The 13,129-nt window shown below is 40.9% G+C and overlaps 1 protein-coding gene across 2 annotated transcripts in view; it reads right to left on the bottom strand.

Moving 5' to 3' along the window:
• The window catches only part of CEP85L (centrosomal protein 85 like), a 174,000-nt gene extending 165,108 nt beyond the window's left edge, over positions 1-8,892 (bottom strand). Inside the window, exon 1 of one of the 2 annotated variants that reach the window (XM_021693553.1) lies at positions 8,811-8,892. In XM_021693553.1, coding sequence (XP_021549228.1) covers positions 8,811-8,892 — 82 coding nt within the window. Of the gene's footprint in view, positions 1-7,278; positions 7,352-8,810 lie in introns of those variants that run through there. The other variant, XM_021693555.1, reaches the window with a different exon arrangement.
• Between the last annotated feature and the right edge of the window lie 4,237 nt (positions 8,893-13,129).

The raw sequence follows: 13,129 nt of genomic DNA, 5'->3' as shown, positions 1-13,129 counted from the left end.
TAGCCTTTTGTTTACTCATACTTAGGAACCCAAGTGCCACACATATTTAAATGCCAAAACTAAAACAAAACTTTAGTTCTAGGGGCACCTGGGTGGCTCAGTTAAGCGTCCAACTCTTGATCTCAGCTCAGGTCTTGATCTCAGGGTTGTGAGTTCAAGCCCCTCACTGGGCTCCACACTGGGCGTGGAGCCTACTTAAAAAAACAAAAAAAAACCAAACAAAAAAAACTTTAGTTCTAAAACATTTCAAAATAAAGTTTTGAGAAAATTAACAAATATCTCCCCAAAATTAAAGAAATTAATTCCTAGTCAAACTTTTCAGTACATTATTCCTCAAATGAGATGGAATGCTCAGTACTACTGAGAAAGCTTCAAAAAAGCTTCTGTAATGTCATGGGAAGGCAATATATATTTCTTACGGTCAATAAACACACAACGTCTGCCCCTACAAGAGCAATGTAACCATCTTGTAGAAAACTTTGAATTTTACGTGAAATGTAGTCCAAATCTTTCATCCCATTCTGTTCCAGAAGGATAACTGAAAACTATAGTTCATCTCTAACTCTGAATTTTAGTACTGAAAAGTAGCATCAATAAAGCAACCGTATTTATTTACTAGACATCTACCATATAGAAAAGGCATAAAACAAAGCTCCTGATCTTAAACTCATTCTTTAATTTATAATCTTATCAATGACTTGAATTAATTTAGCACTATGTAATAGAGTCTTAAGACTACTTATCACACAAGAAAATAAAAATAGAGGCAGAATCACTATTTTGAGGCAGATTCTCAGGCCAAAGCATAAAATAAAACTAATTACCAAAGTCTAGGTTCCCTGACTGAGAAAATCTATCCTGATGAGAAGAACACTTATACCATTTCAGATGCCCTGGCCAAAGTCAAGGCTCAGCCACTGTTCAATGTAAGGCAGCCCAGGAGATACTTCCCCTAGTTTTAAAACTGAGCATCCCAGGCAAACCTAGGGTCACCCTAGCTTGAGAAGTAGTAAGGAGAAAGCAATTCAAACTTCTATTTAGGACTTATGTATTAATCTCTATGCAACAAAGAGTTGAGTGGATTAGAGAATCTCTAATCCCCTCCAGTTTTAAGTCTCTCTCACTGAAACTGGCCATTCTCTTCTGACTCATTTTACATGGCCTCTTAGAACTGTAAGACTTTAGTGATAACTCCTTCCTTCAGCCTTCTCTCTTCTAGAACATCACACTCTGATTTTACTCCAAACTCACTGGCTATTCCCTCCGTTCTTCCTCTACCTGACAGAAAACATGAAATGTCCCAGAGCTTGATCCTCTGCTGTTTTCTCTATACTCTCTCCATGTGACCACCTTTAAACACCATTTATACTCAGATACCTTTCGAAATTCATACCTCCACCTCTCCCATCTCCCCACTGAGCTCCAGACTCAATATCGTACCTGAACTTCTAAAAAGCATCTCAAACTTCACAAGGCCAAAACAGAACTCAATTCTACTTGCCTTCCTCACTCTTCCCTGCCTCAGGAAATGGTACTACCATAGACTATAATTACTGAAGCCAAAACTAAGACATCATCTTTGATTCCTCTTTCCCTCCTTTTCCATCTCCAAAGCATCAGTAAATCCTGTCAGGTTTCTCAAGTATATTCCAAACCCGTTCTCTTCTCTCCAAATCTGATCTCACCACTATGACCAAAGCCATCATCTGTCACCTAATTACTACAGTAACCTATTAACTGGCTTCCCTACTGATCTTCTTTCCCACACCCCTCCACAATTTCTTCCCCCCACAAAACAGCCAGGAGTGATCTGTAAACACCAAAGATAGAGAATGTCTACTTTGTTTCCCCAATACATAGAACAGTGTCAGCCTCATAGTAGACACTTGGTGAATGAATGAACAGTCACCTCTCCTCCCCTTTCATAGCTAACTTCCCCCCATATAGAATAGAATCCAAACTTCTTACAATGCCTTATATTATCAGGCCTCCTTCACATCCTCACATCCCTGCTCTCTATGCTCCAAATTCACTGGCTCTTGATATTCCTCAAACTCCTCCTTTTTACCGTAGAGCTGTTTCTGTACCCTCCACCTGAACACTCCTCCCTCATGCCTGGTTCCTTCTCATCATTCTGGCCTCAGCTCAGTATTACCTCCTCAGAAAGGCCTTCCTGACCAGCCTATCCAAAGTAGCTCTACCCATCTTCGGTCACCTCACCCAGTTCCCTTTTTTTCATGGTACTTACCAGGTGAATTCTCTTGTTGTTAGTTTACTTACAGACAGCTTTCTCCTCACTAGAATGTAAGCTCCCTTACAGCTGGGACCTTATCTTTCTTGTTCAGTGATGTATCCCTAGAGACTAGTACAATGCTTACTACATAATATTTATTGAAAGAATGACTCACAAACATTTACCAAGTACTTATTATGTGCCAACTGCTATGCTAGGTAATAACAATGGATTTTTTTAATTAAACAAAAATAAAAAGTGGAAGTAAAATATTAGTATGAGGAGCAATTTGATGTTCATTTTATGTTGACCATTCCCGCACTTGAAATGAAAGATCTTATATGATAAATTCTACTTTTCAAAATATTACTTTGATGGTGTAAAATATGAATACCCTTAAAGTAGTAATAATAATTAGTATCTTACTGCAGCTTTGGAAGTTATCTAGATGATGACATTGTTCATTTTTTAATGCACATTTTATACATTAGTTCCCACTAATTAAGCCATCACTCAGTAAAATACTATCTAGGACTCTACATGTCTTCAGAATACCCATACAAACATTTCATCCAATCAGAAAAAAATCATGACTCTGTAAAATCTTTCTGTTCTCAACATACAGAAATATTTACAACATGACAATAGTGGTTGTCAACTTACCATTTATTGCCTGGCCTCAGATTAATTAACCAGCTTCATTCAAGCCAAGAAGTGATCAAATTCCAATTACTAATCAACTTCATTTCACAAAAGTCATCACTAAAGTTGAGATTCACCCCTCAACTTCCAATGCCAATTATAATAGAACATGTCCAACCGAGTTTAGGTCAAAGAGTTATGTTTCATTGTTACCACAGTACTTTTAGATCCATCTAATTCAGAACCACAGCAGAAAACCAGTTACCACCACTATCATTATGACATCACTAATCACCTATGGCAAACCATCAACTAGAAAGAGGTAGATTTCAAGCTCAGGGCATTAAACAAATGACATTTCTTCCAGATCTTATGTTTTCTATAACATCATGTTTTAGCACACTTTAAAACTATCATATCCTACCCCAAAATGTTGTAAGGGTTGAATATATTAACGTTTTTATTTTTCTTCTTCTTATTATTTTTTAAAGATTTTATTTATCAGAGAGCGAGAGAGAGAGAGCACAAGCAGGGGAACAGCAAGCAGAGGGAGAGGGAGAAGCAGGCTCTCTGCTGAGCAGGGAGCCCGATGCGGGACTCGATCCCAGGACCCTGGGATCATGACCTGAGCTGAAGGCAGCCGCTTAACCGACTGAGCCACCCAGGCACCCCAGATACTAAATATGATTTATAAAATGAATCAAGTTCAGTATAACTAGATATACATACTCAAAATATTACTATATCATACTAGATTTTTAAAACCTAAGGGAAATTGAGGCACCTGGGCGGCCCAGTTGGTTAAGCATCCCAACTCTTGATTTCGGCTCAGGTCATGATCTCATGGATGTGAGATCAAGCCACAATGTCAGGCTCTGCACTGGGCATGAAGCCTACTTAAGATTCCCTCTCTTCTCCCTCTCTAAAAAACAAAACAAATAAAAAGAACCTAAGGGAAATATACCCATCCTTCAACCAATTTTGAAATTATTATACATTTTGAATAGTAAGGTATTCTCAAATGCACTCAACCAAAAAAACATAAAAGACATACCACTCGTTCTATTTAAAATTAGCTTTCTAACCATACTTGCCAATAGAGAAAGAAGATGGGAGGGGGGGGGGAGGGGCTTTTGTTTTTTCTTTGTACAGAAATATTAAGAACATATCTTATTTACATTTATAAACAGTTACTCTATAAAACTGAAAAAGTGTAGGTACCAAAACAAAATTAAATCTTAAAGCAAAGGTCAAAAGTTCAGGATTTTCCAACTCACACTTGTTACTACTATGTTTTTACTGTCATTACTTTAAAAATAAAAAAGTTCCCTTCAGTATTTTCAGCTGATTCTATATTACCTTTCATTTTCGCTTTAGTCTAGTTGCATATTTGTATAAACAAATCAGTTTTAGGATACCTAGAATTAACCCACATATTGAAATAAACTCATTTCAATACCAGAAACTATCTACTTATCCCTGGTCTTCCCATTGGCCCACAGGACCAAAATGATTGCTGACAAATTCAATCAGAAGACAGCCCCTTGTTTTCAGAAAAGCTCTAAAATCATTCAATTTAGTCAAAAGATACACTGGACATCATTTCAAAAATATAAATTCTCTTCAAATTCTCAGAAAGGAAAAGAAATCCCTGCATAAATCAACTCAGAGGTCGTTAACTTTACCTTCACCATCTGCTCATTTGTAGAACAAACTATACTTAATTTTTTCATCTATGGTATAACTTTATAAAACTAACTAAAAAATAATTTAAAATACTTACTTGCTCATGGGGCGCCTGGGTGGCTCAGCTGGTTAAGCATCTGCCTTAGGCTCAGATTATGGTCCCAGGGTCCTGGCATCGGGCCACACTGGGCTCCCTGCTCAGTGGAGATCCCGCTTTTCCCTCTCCTCCCCGCTTGTGCTCTCTCCCGCTATCGCTGTCTCTCGCTCTCAAATAAATAAAATCTTAAAAAAAAAAACCAAACTTATTTGCTCAAGAAAATAAAGCAGCATAACAAAAACCACATCATTATTACAGTAAAAGTAATCCACTCTCAGCATATAGCCGAAAAAAAAAATTTATTGGAAAGGCATGTCCTGACTTACCAATGGTTTATCACTGTCAAAAAAGCTGAGATAAAATATATGCTTTGTAAAGATATCCTGTCCAAATTCCTTCAACTTGGGTACTGTTTATAAAGTATCTCCTTCCACTATGTTCTTTGCTACAGCTAAGGTCTAGAGGCTGCAATACAACCTCAAAGTCCTTCCTTCAGTTACTTAACTTCTAAGCACTATGATGTTTTCTTCCTCATGGAAGAAAAATGGATACAATGCTTGGGTGATATTATACCTCCAAACATATTATTACAAATCTATTTAAAGAGGTTAGGTTACAAAGATATTACAGATGGCTTGGGACATGTACAATAAATTGAAACCACTCCATCCAACCCCTAGGGATAATGAAGTGTCTTCTCACTTACTGAAGTTACTTTGATTGCAGGATTTCCAAATACTCAGTAAGCATCAGAAACCTCTTAACTGCGGTCTCCCCTTCTTAGGACAAGTAGTATACATCTTAGAGAAAATAATTCCTACTCACATTTTTACTAACTTCATGCCTACATTAAATTCCATTATTTTTAAAAGTGTTGCAGGACCAAATTTAAGAGAATGATTTTAAATTTAACTCTGAATTTTAAAATTTATATATGTCTCCATCTAAAAGTACATTATCATGACTACAGTTAACAATACTGTATGACTGAAATTTGCTAAGAGAATAGATCTTAAGTGTTCTTACCACTCACAAAAATATTGTAACTCTATGAGGTGATGGATATATTAACTAGCTTGATTGTGGAGATCATTTCATGATACATATATACATCAAAATATCAAGTTGTACACCTTAAATATACATACAATTTCTACTTGTCAATTACATCCCCCAATAACTGGTAAAATTATGTCTTAAAAAAACACATCACAGGGCGCCTGGGTGGCTCAGCTGGTTAAGCGACTGCCTTCAGCTCAGGTCATGATCCCAGAGTCCCGGGATCGAGTCCCGCATCGGGCTCCCTGCTCGGCAGGGAGTCTGCTTCTCCCTCTGACCCTCCTCCCTCTCATGCTCTCTGTCTCTCATTCTCTCTCTCTCAAATAAATAAATAAAATCTTTAAAAAAAAAAACACATCACAAATTTCTAGACTATCACAAAATTGCATTATTTGAAATTTTAATAGCAACTGTGCCTGATATATTTCAAACAGCAGAAAATACTATCAGAAAAAAAATTCACATTTCCAAATACTGCTTCTACTTTTTTCGTTTTGCAAATAGCTTTGAATGTACAGGAAAATGTCAGTTACAAGTGGAACTCAAACATTTTGTGGAACAAGGTTACTTAGGAGTTCTAGAAACACCTAAAATTGTAGGAAAAATTTTGCGTCTGTCCTTAGGGCAATTTTTTCTGGATAAAAGGCCTATATAACTTCCCAGCTTCTCAAAAGGGTTCAAGATCCAATTAAAGTGACTGGAGGAACCGTCAGTGTCAAATAACTTGTCACAGGCAACCCAAGCCTTATTTTTTTTTATCCCGAATTGGGGGGGGGGTTATCCTAATTTCGTGGCTCCTACACAACTTCTAAGCAGATGCAGGCATGAAATGGCTGTCCGTCCGATACAAACCGCTCCCTTCACACACTGAACGCGGCAATCTCCAAATTTTCCTTGAAGGGGCCAGGGACAAGCAAACGCATTAACACCCCCACTGCTCAAAGATCGATTGGCTCATGCAGGACGTGTCCTCCCCTTACGCCAGAGAGGGCTGCGGGGAGGTGACCAGGTTTCACTGAGGGGCTGAAGTCCCCTCCGGGATCACTTACGGAGGAGACCGCATCACCAGCAACCTCCTCCCGCCCCAAAACGCCCCAAGTAGCAGCTGCGGGCGTGGGCGCAGCGGACCCCGGCCCTCCCAGGCGCGCCACGAGCCGCCGCCGCAGCACGGTCGCAGCGACCTTCTCGCTCACGTCCTCCGTGAGCCCCGTTATCCACGTTGGCCACACACCCCACGAGGGAAAGGGAGGAGGTCGGACAACAAAGCGCAACAGCAGGAGGCCCAGGCGAGCTTTAAGTTGGGGCGCGGGGGCTGCAGCCCGAGGAGGAGCTGGCTGGACGCCGAGCCGCGCGATGCGGGGCGGACCGGGCCGGGGACGCCGCCCGCCAGATGTCAGCCCGCGGGGCCGGGAGGAAACAGGGCGGGCGTGCGCGCGGCGGCGTCGGGGAGGCGGCCCGGGGGAAGCCAGGCCTGAGAAGGGAGGGGAGCGGCGCCGGGGTTCCGAGGCTCCTTGGTCGGCCGCGACCCCCACGCCAGCCGGGGGACTGTCCCGTTACTTACCCGCCGGGAGACTGCGGGCTCCGCCGGGGCTGTCTCGGCCGCCGGCCTCCGGGGCCAGGAAGCGCCCCCACATAGCGGGCGGGAGGGCCGGGGGCGCACGACTCCCCTCGTCCGTCCTCCCCCGCCTTCGCCTCCTGCTTCTTCGGCGGCGGAAACTTGTGCGGAGCCTCGGGCCGCGGCAGCAAGAGCTGGAGGGCGAGCAGGCGGTCTGGTTAACGGCTGCTCAGCGACGGGCGGGGAGCGCAGGGGCCAGATTCGACGCGGCGCCGCCGGCGGCGGCTGCCATGGCCCAACCCGCTGGGCTGAGGCCCGGGCCGGGGAAGCAGCGGCTCCGCGGTGACGGCGGCTGGGTCCCGGGTGAGCCCAGGCTGGGCTCAGAGCCTCCAGGCGAAGTTGCAGCTGCGGCTTTTCTCCGCCCCCTCCTCCGGCTGAGCCGGAGCCGGAGTCGGGGCCGGGTGGGGGCGGGACCTGACGGGGGCGTGGCCTCGGGCGCTTACATAATGCGTGCGCGGCGCGGGGCGGGAACTGCGGACCGGTCCCTCAGGGTACCTTTACGCTGCTTTGCTCAGCCGGCGACTGATGGGTCGCCTCGACGCACCAGCTGCATCCCTCCCTCCGCATCCTTGTGCTCAGTCGGATGAGAAGAGGGGAAGATGAAAAGAACTTGGCCCCGGGGCTGTATCTTTCGGTACCGCCCTCCCTAGGGTAATCCCTCAGGCCCTCCGGGGCACCTCTCTGAAAGAGACGTGGAAGACCTGTGCCCGCAGCATGACTGCTTGAGATAAAAGGCTAGCCCGGGAGGGATTGAGGGACTCCCAGTCTTCTTTGGGATTGGGATTAAAGTCATCTTGCATTCCAGAAACGTTGATAGATCGCTTTGGGGGACAGAAAAGAAGTCGTGTTCCTGAATTCTCAAATTCATTGGCGCGGGAGCGGGTAGCAAAATATCTACTATACAAGAATGTGCACAGGAAAAAGCAGAAAAGAAAAAGACCAGAGGGTTCAGGGAGGGGCCGTAAATTTTAATCTAGTAGCCCAGTGATTCAGATAAGCAACCAGAGAGGAAGGAGTTAAAATGGCACCAAAGTGTGTAATGGGAGTACCTCCTTACACCCTGCACCTTCACGTTTCTCCTGCATTTGGTCAGTTCCCACTCTTCACCTGAACCCAGAGTACAAGAGTAAGTATCCTGAGGAAGGACAAAAGAGAGCAGCATCCTCTCCTTAAATCTTACTTTTCACTGGAAATATTAGGATCCTTCCAACATTTAGATTTCTAGAAAAGAGTTCATTTAATAAGTATTGGTGGAGCACTGTAGAAGGAGGGTTCTACACCTGACACATGAATCAGAGATAAACTAAAAAGCAAGTCCCTACCCTCAACAAGACTTCTGAGTCCAGTGATACTTTTTCCTGTTTTAGAAGTTTGCTAACAAAGGCCTTGTATTTCTATTTAAACACTTTAGAGATGGGAAATACTGCTTAAAGCTTTTAGAGTTTAAATTACATTTAGTTGTGTAGTCTATTACTTACCACATCTGTGTTGTAATTTATCTGATTGCAGTTTTACATTTAGTCTCCCACCCATAGAGTTCCATTTATCTCTCCAAATCATGAGCAGAGTTGGCCCAAGGGTCAGCTTTTTCTGAGGATAGAAAGTGACAGAAACATGAAAGAATGTGATTGGTTCCTTTTCCTGATTTAAATGTGCATTAGCTCATTTGAATAGTTTAGGTATTCAAGTTTCGGGAACTTGAATAGTTGAGGTTCAGAAAGAAACCTAAAAAATAATAATAATAAATTCCAGAAAGAATTATCAGAAGCTATACAGCTGTATCAAAGTATCCTTGTTTTCATGACTTATAGTTACCATAGTCTCATATTAGGTACAGTATTTATTATAAACATCAAACTTTTTTTTATACAGTTCTAAGAAATGTATGAATTATTACAGATATATCTTGGTCCTTTGTGAGTTTATATTTATTTGTTATTCCAAAACTCTGCCAATTTCCACTCAATTCTAAGCAGTGTTATTTTTTTTAAATCATTTGCTCAGATTTTCTACATTTTTTTTACCAATGTGAAGGGCATGATACTACACACACTCAAAAGAACATGTGAAGCTGAGACTATGTAAAATATTTCAATACCTATTACAGGGTAAAAGGAAATATTAAAAACATGTTTCTATTTTGGCAGCTGGCAGTTGGCACCAAAGAAAAAAATTGTTGTGTTACTACTAATTAAACTTGAAAGGATACAGATCTAATGCAATTAAGATAACATAAATACTAAGTGAGAGTATTATATATATGAAGTAAACTGTAACCATTTTTTATTCATATAGATTCTGAATGTATACTGAACTCAGATTCCCCCCACACCCAGTATCCATAGTTCTCAGAATGATTAAAATTTATCATAGCAAAGGCTTAAGAACCTAAGAACTACCTAACCATGACCAAGCCTGATGTTGTAAATTGGCATATTTTTGTTTTGTTATGATAGTATGAAAAAACCATGAGAGGAATCTTACAAGCAAAGACATTTATTACTGAACTTAAGTATTTCGGTAATTGTTCTTCTAAGCAGAGATAACAAAAGTAAGTATTGAAAATAGTGATTGTGTATGTTTCTGTGTGTATGTGTGTATGTGTTTTAATACAGTTGCTTAGGTGAAATTTACATAATGTTTTGGGACAGGACTCTTTAAAAGTATAAACTAGATCATAAAAGAGTAAAATAGTAGCAAAAACACCACATTTAATATCAAACCATATTAAACTCTTCATTTGAAATATTGCATTCCAAAAAAAAAAACAATTAAAAATGAAAAATGTTGCATTTATAAATCTTAAATTCTTTGGATACGAATCTCTGATCTGATTAAGTTAAATTATCTTACATGTATTTTTCTTACATAAATTTATCATATTGGGCAAACAACAACCAGAGAATTGAAGAGTGATATAACAAAGGATAAAAGTGATATTTTAAAATTAGAAGAAAATATCTTGTGCATAATATAAGGAAACCTCAAGAGAGGTTAATGTTTACAAAAATATAAAATATCAAAACCAATGAAAAGTAGAAAAATTAAACCATCCAGTAACAATTGAAATAGCTCCCAAAGAACAATTGCCACTTGAGAGGGACAGATTTGTGGATGAAGTCTAAAAAATTCCAAGGAACAGATAATTCTGGTGTATCAAGGTTGTTACAAGGGATGTGATATATAACCTCTTCCAGATCATAAAAATGATAACTTACTGAATTTATTGTGGGTTGTTGTAATTTCAAATAATCATTTATAATAATGAAAAAGGAAACTAAGAAACTCTTGACAGTGGATTTGAAAAATCTTAATTGGATTCCTAGCAGATACATTCACTACACAAAGGTGAATAGAAGACGTAGAGTTTATTCAACCTGTCTGTGCCTCAGTTTCCTCATCTGTGGTGCAACCAGGCCAACAGGGTGAGGATATCTCATCTCAAGTCCATGATTCCTGAGAGATACAGAAAATTAATCCTATCTGTACCTTTGGCTCCAAAGTTGGGTTGCAACGCCAATGAGAATATAGGTAAGACATGAACCACTAAATCATGGAGCAGTCCTTTGAGTAGGAGGCAAGCCTGGGAGGGATGGAATTTAAATGAAAGACAAAGTTAAGTCTTCAGAGGTACCATCAGTGTTTACTGGAACTGCTTAGGATTGACATATTTGTGAATAGAACTTATTGTGGTCACCACCTGGTCATACTGAGCATGTAGAAAAGATGCAAGGTCATTTACAATGAAGGGGGACAACAACCTTGACAATGTATAAAAAGACAATTTCTCCCCTCCCTGCCTTCTTATTCAGACACCAGAAGGATAAGCATATAGAGAGAAGGGTGGAGTTCAAGAAAGCAGCTCATACCTTCCCTACACACACACACACCCACACACACATAAACACGCACACACACAGCCTCCTACCTAACCTGCACTAGTGGAGAAGAGGACTATTTTAATAACTTAAAATGGCCAAAATATTACAGAACTGGATTGAGATGAACTCAGTGGAAAGGCAGGTTTTCAATAAAGTACAGTGGATAGCAGGAGTGGGACTTTAGAATATATATTTTAAGTGAATTGAGACTTCTCACTAAACCAATTAAATATTTTATGTAATCCTCAAAACAATATGTCATCAAAACAAAAATAAAAAATAAAAAGTTTTTTTAAAAAATGAACAAAGAAGAAAAAAGATAAAAAACAGACACTTAATCTTAGAGAACAAACTGGTGGTTACAGGGGGGATGGGTGAACTAGATGGAGGGGATTAAGAGTACACTTACTATGATGAGCACTGAGTAATGCATAGAATTGCTGAATCACTATATTGTACACCTGAAACTAATATAACACTGTATGTTAATTATACTGGAATTAAAATTAAAAAATAAATAAAACAATCTGTCATCAACAGTCAATTTAGCTCCATTTTAAAGATTGGGAGAAAAAGACCCAGAGAAGTAAGGTCATACAGGCAGTAAAGAGCTAGCATCCAAACCTAATCCATATGATCCCAAAGCCTGTGCTTTCCCCATCATGCTCTTTAATACGTTGCAAAACAAATTATAAGATTTTTCTTCAGATGGCATGTGAGAAGGAAGTACCTAATTATAGGATTTCTGTATAATGTTTAGGGTTCAGCTAAATTGGAAACCATGTGACATTAATCTGTGGTGTTGTATGATTTTCTTTAGCTGCAGCCAGCAGTTTGAGTATAGGAATAAAGAAGGCAGATAAAATAAGAGGATTTTGTGGTGTGGGCACTTAGGGAAAGGGGGCAAAGAATTTAAGGATATTGGCTGGAGAATGGGTGAAGTGATGGGAATCTGGGTCTGGCCTATCTGGAGAGAACAGTGAAATCGAGAGAGGGCTGAAATGTTGACAGAAGGGCGAGGGAATAAGGGAGTGGAAGTTTCTCGTGAAATCAAAGAGCAGATATAATGACAATAGGGGGGATGAACGCTGGAAAGATGGGGCATTAGGGTGAGTGGGGAGAATGTTGGAGTTCAAGATTGCAGAGGTGGAGCAGGGGAGGAAGTAATCCATGAGGCTGCACTGGAGTTGCAGGTCTCTGATCTCCCTTCCAGAGAAACGTTGATGTTCAGCCACAAGGAATGCAGTTGACTGACGGCCCCCAGCTGTTAGCACCTGAAGGATCTGCCTCAGCTTTTGAGGGTAGGCCATTTTTCCTGGATAGCTCCAGCCAGTAACAGCATGGCAGAGACATTGGGGCCTGCCATTCTTTCCCATACAGAACCCTGTAATCATCAGCCTTTGTCTTCTAGCTCTCTGATGGGTTGACTGAGACTTGGTCAGATCTGCACTGGGTTCTGAGTCTTCCCTTTCCAATCCTATTTCCCACCCCTTTCATTTTTTATAGGTGCTACGCTCCAATAAACCTCTCCATTTTAGCGTCTGCTTCCCAGAGAACCCAAATGAAACAACCTGTAAGGATAAAGATATAAAGGAGTTGGGTTTGTTTTATTTATTTATTTTTAAATATTTTAAATATTTTATTTATTTATTTGACAGAGAGAGACAGAGGGAGAGGGAATACAAGCAGGGGGGAGTGGGAGAGGGAGAAGCAGGCTTCCTGCCGAGCCCGATGCAGGGCTCGATCCCAGGACCCCGGGATCATGACCCGAGCCGAAGGCAGACGCTTAACGACTGAGCCACCCAGGCATCCCAGGTTTGTTTTAAATGGTAAAGTCGGGGTTCTGTAAAGCGTGATGAAAATGTTGCTGAGGACAGGAAACCAAGGATGGGTTATCAGGAAGGCAGCACATAGCA

This window comes from Neomonachus schauinslandi, chromosome 8 (assembly GCF_002201575.2).
Source record: "Neomonachus schauinslandi chromosome 8, ASM220157v2, whole genome shotgun sequence".
Taxonomy (NCBI): Eukaryota; Metazoa; Chordata; class Mammalia; order Carnivora; family Phocidae; genus Neomonachus; species Neomonachus schauinslandi.
The sequence above is the reverse complement of the archived record's forward strand: the minus strand, read 5'-3'. Positions and strand labels throughout refer to the sequence as shown.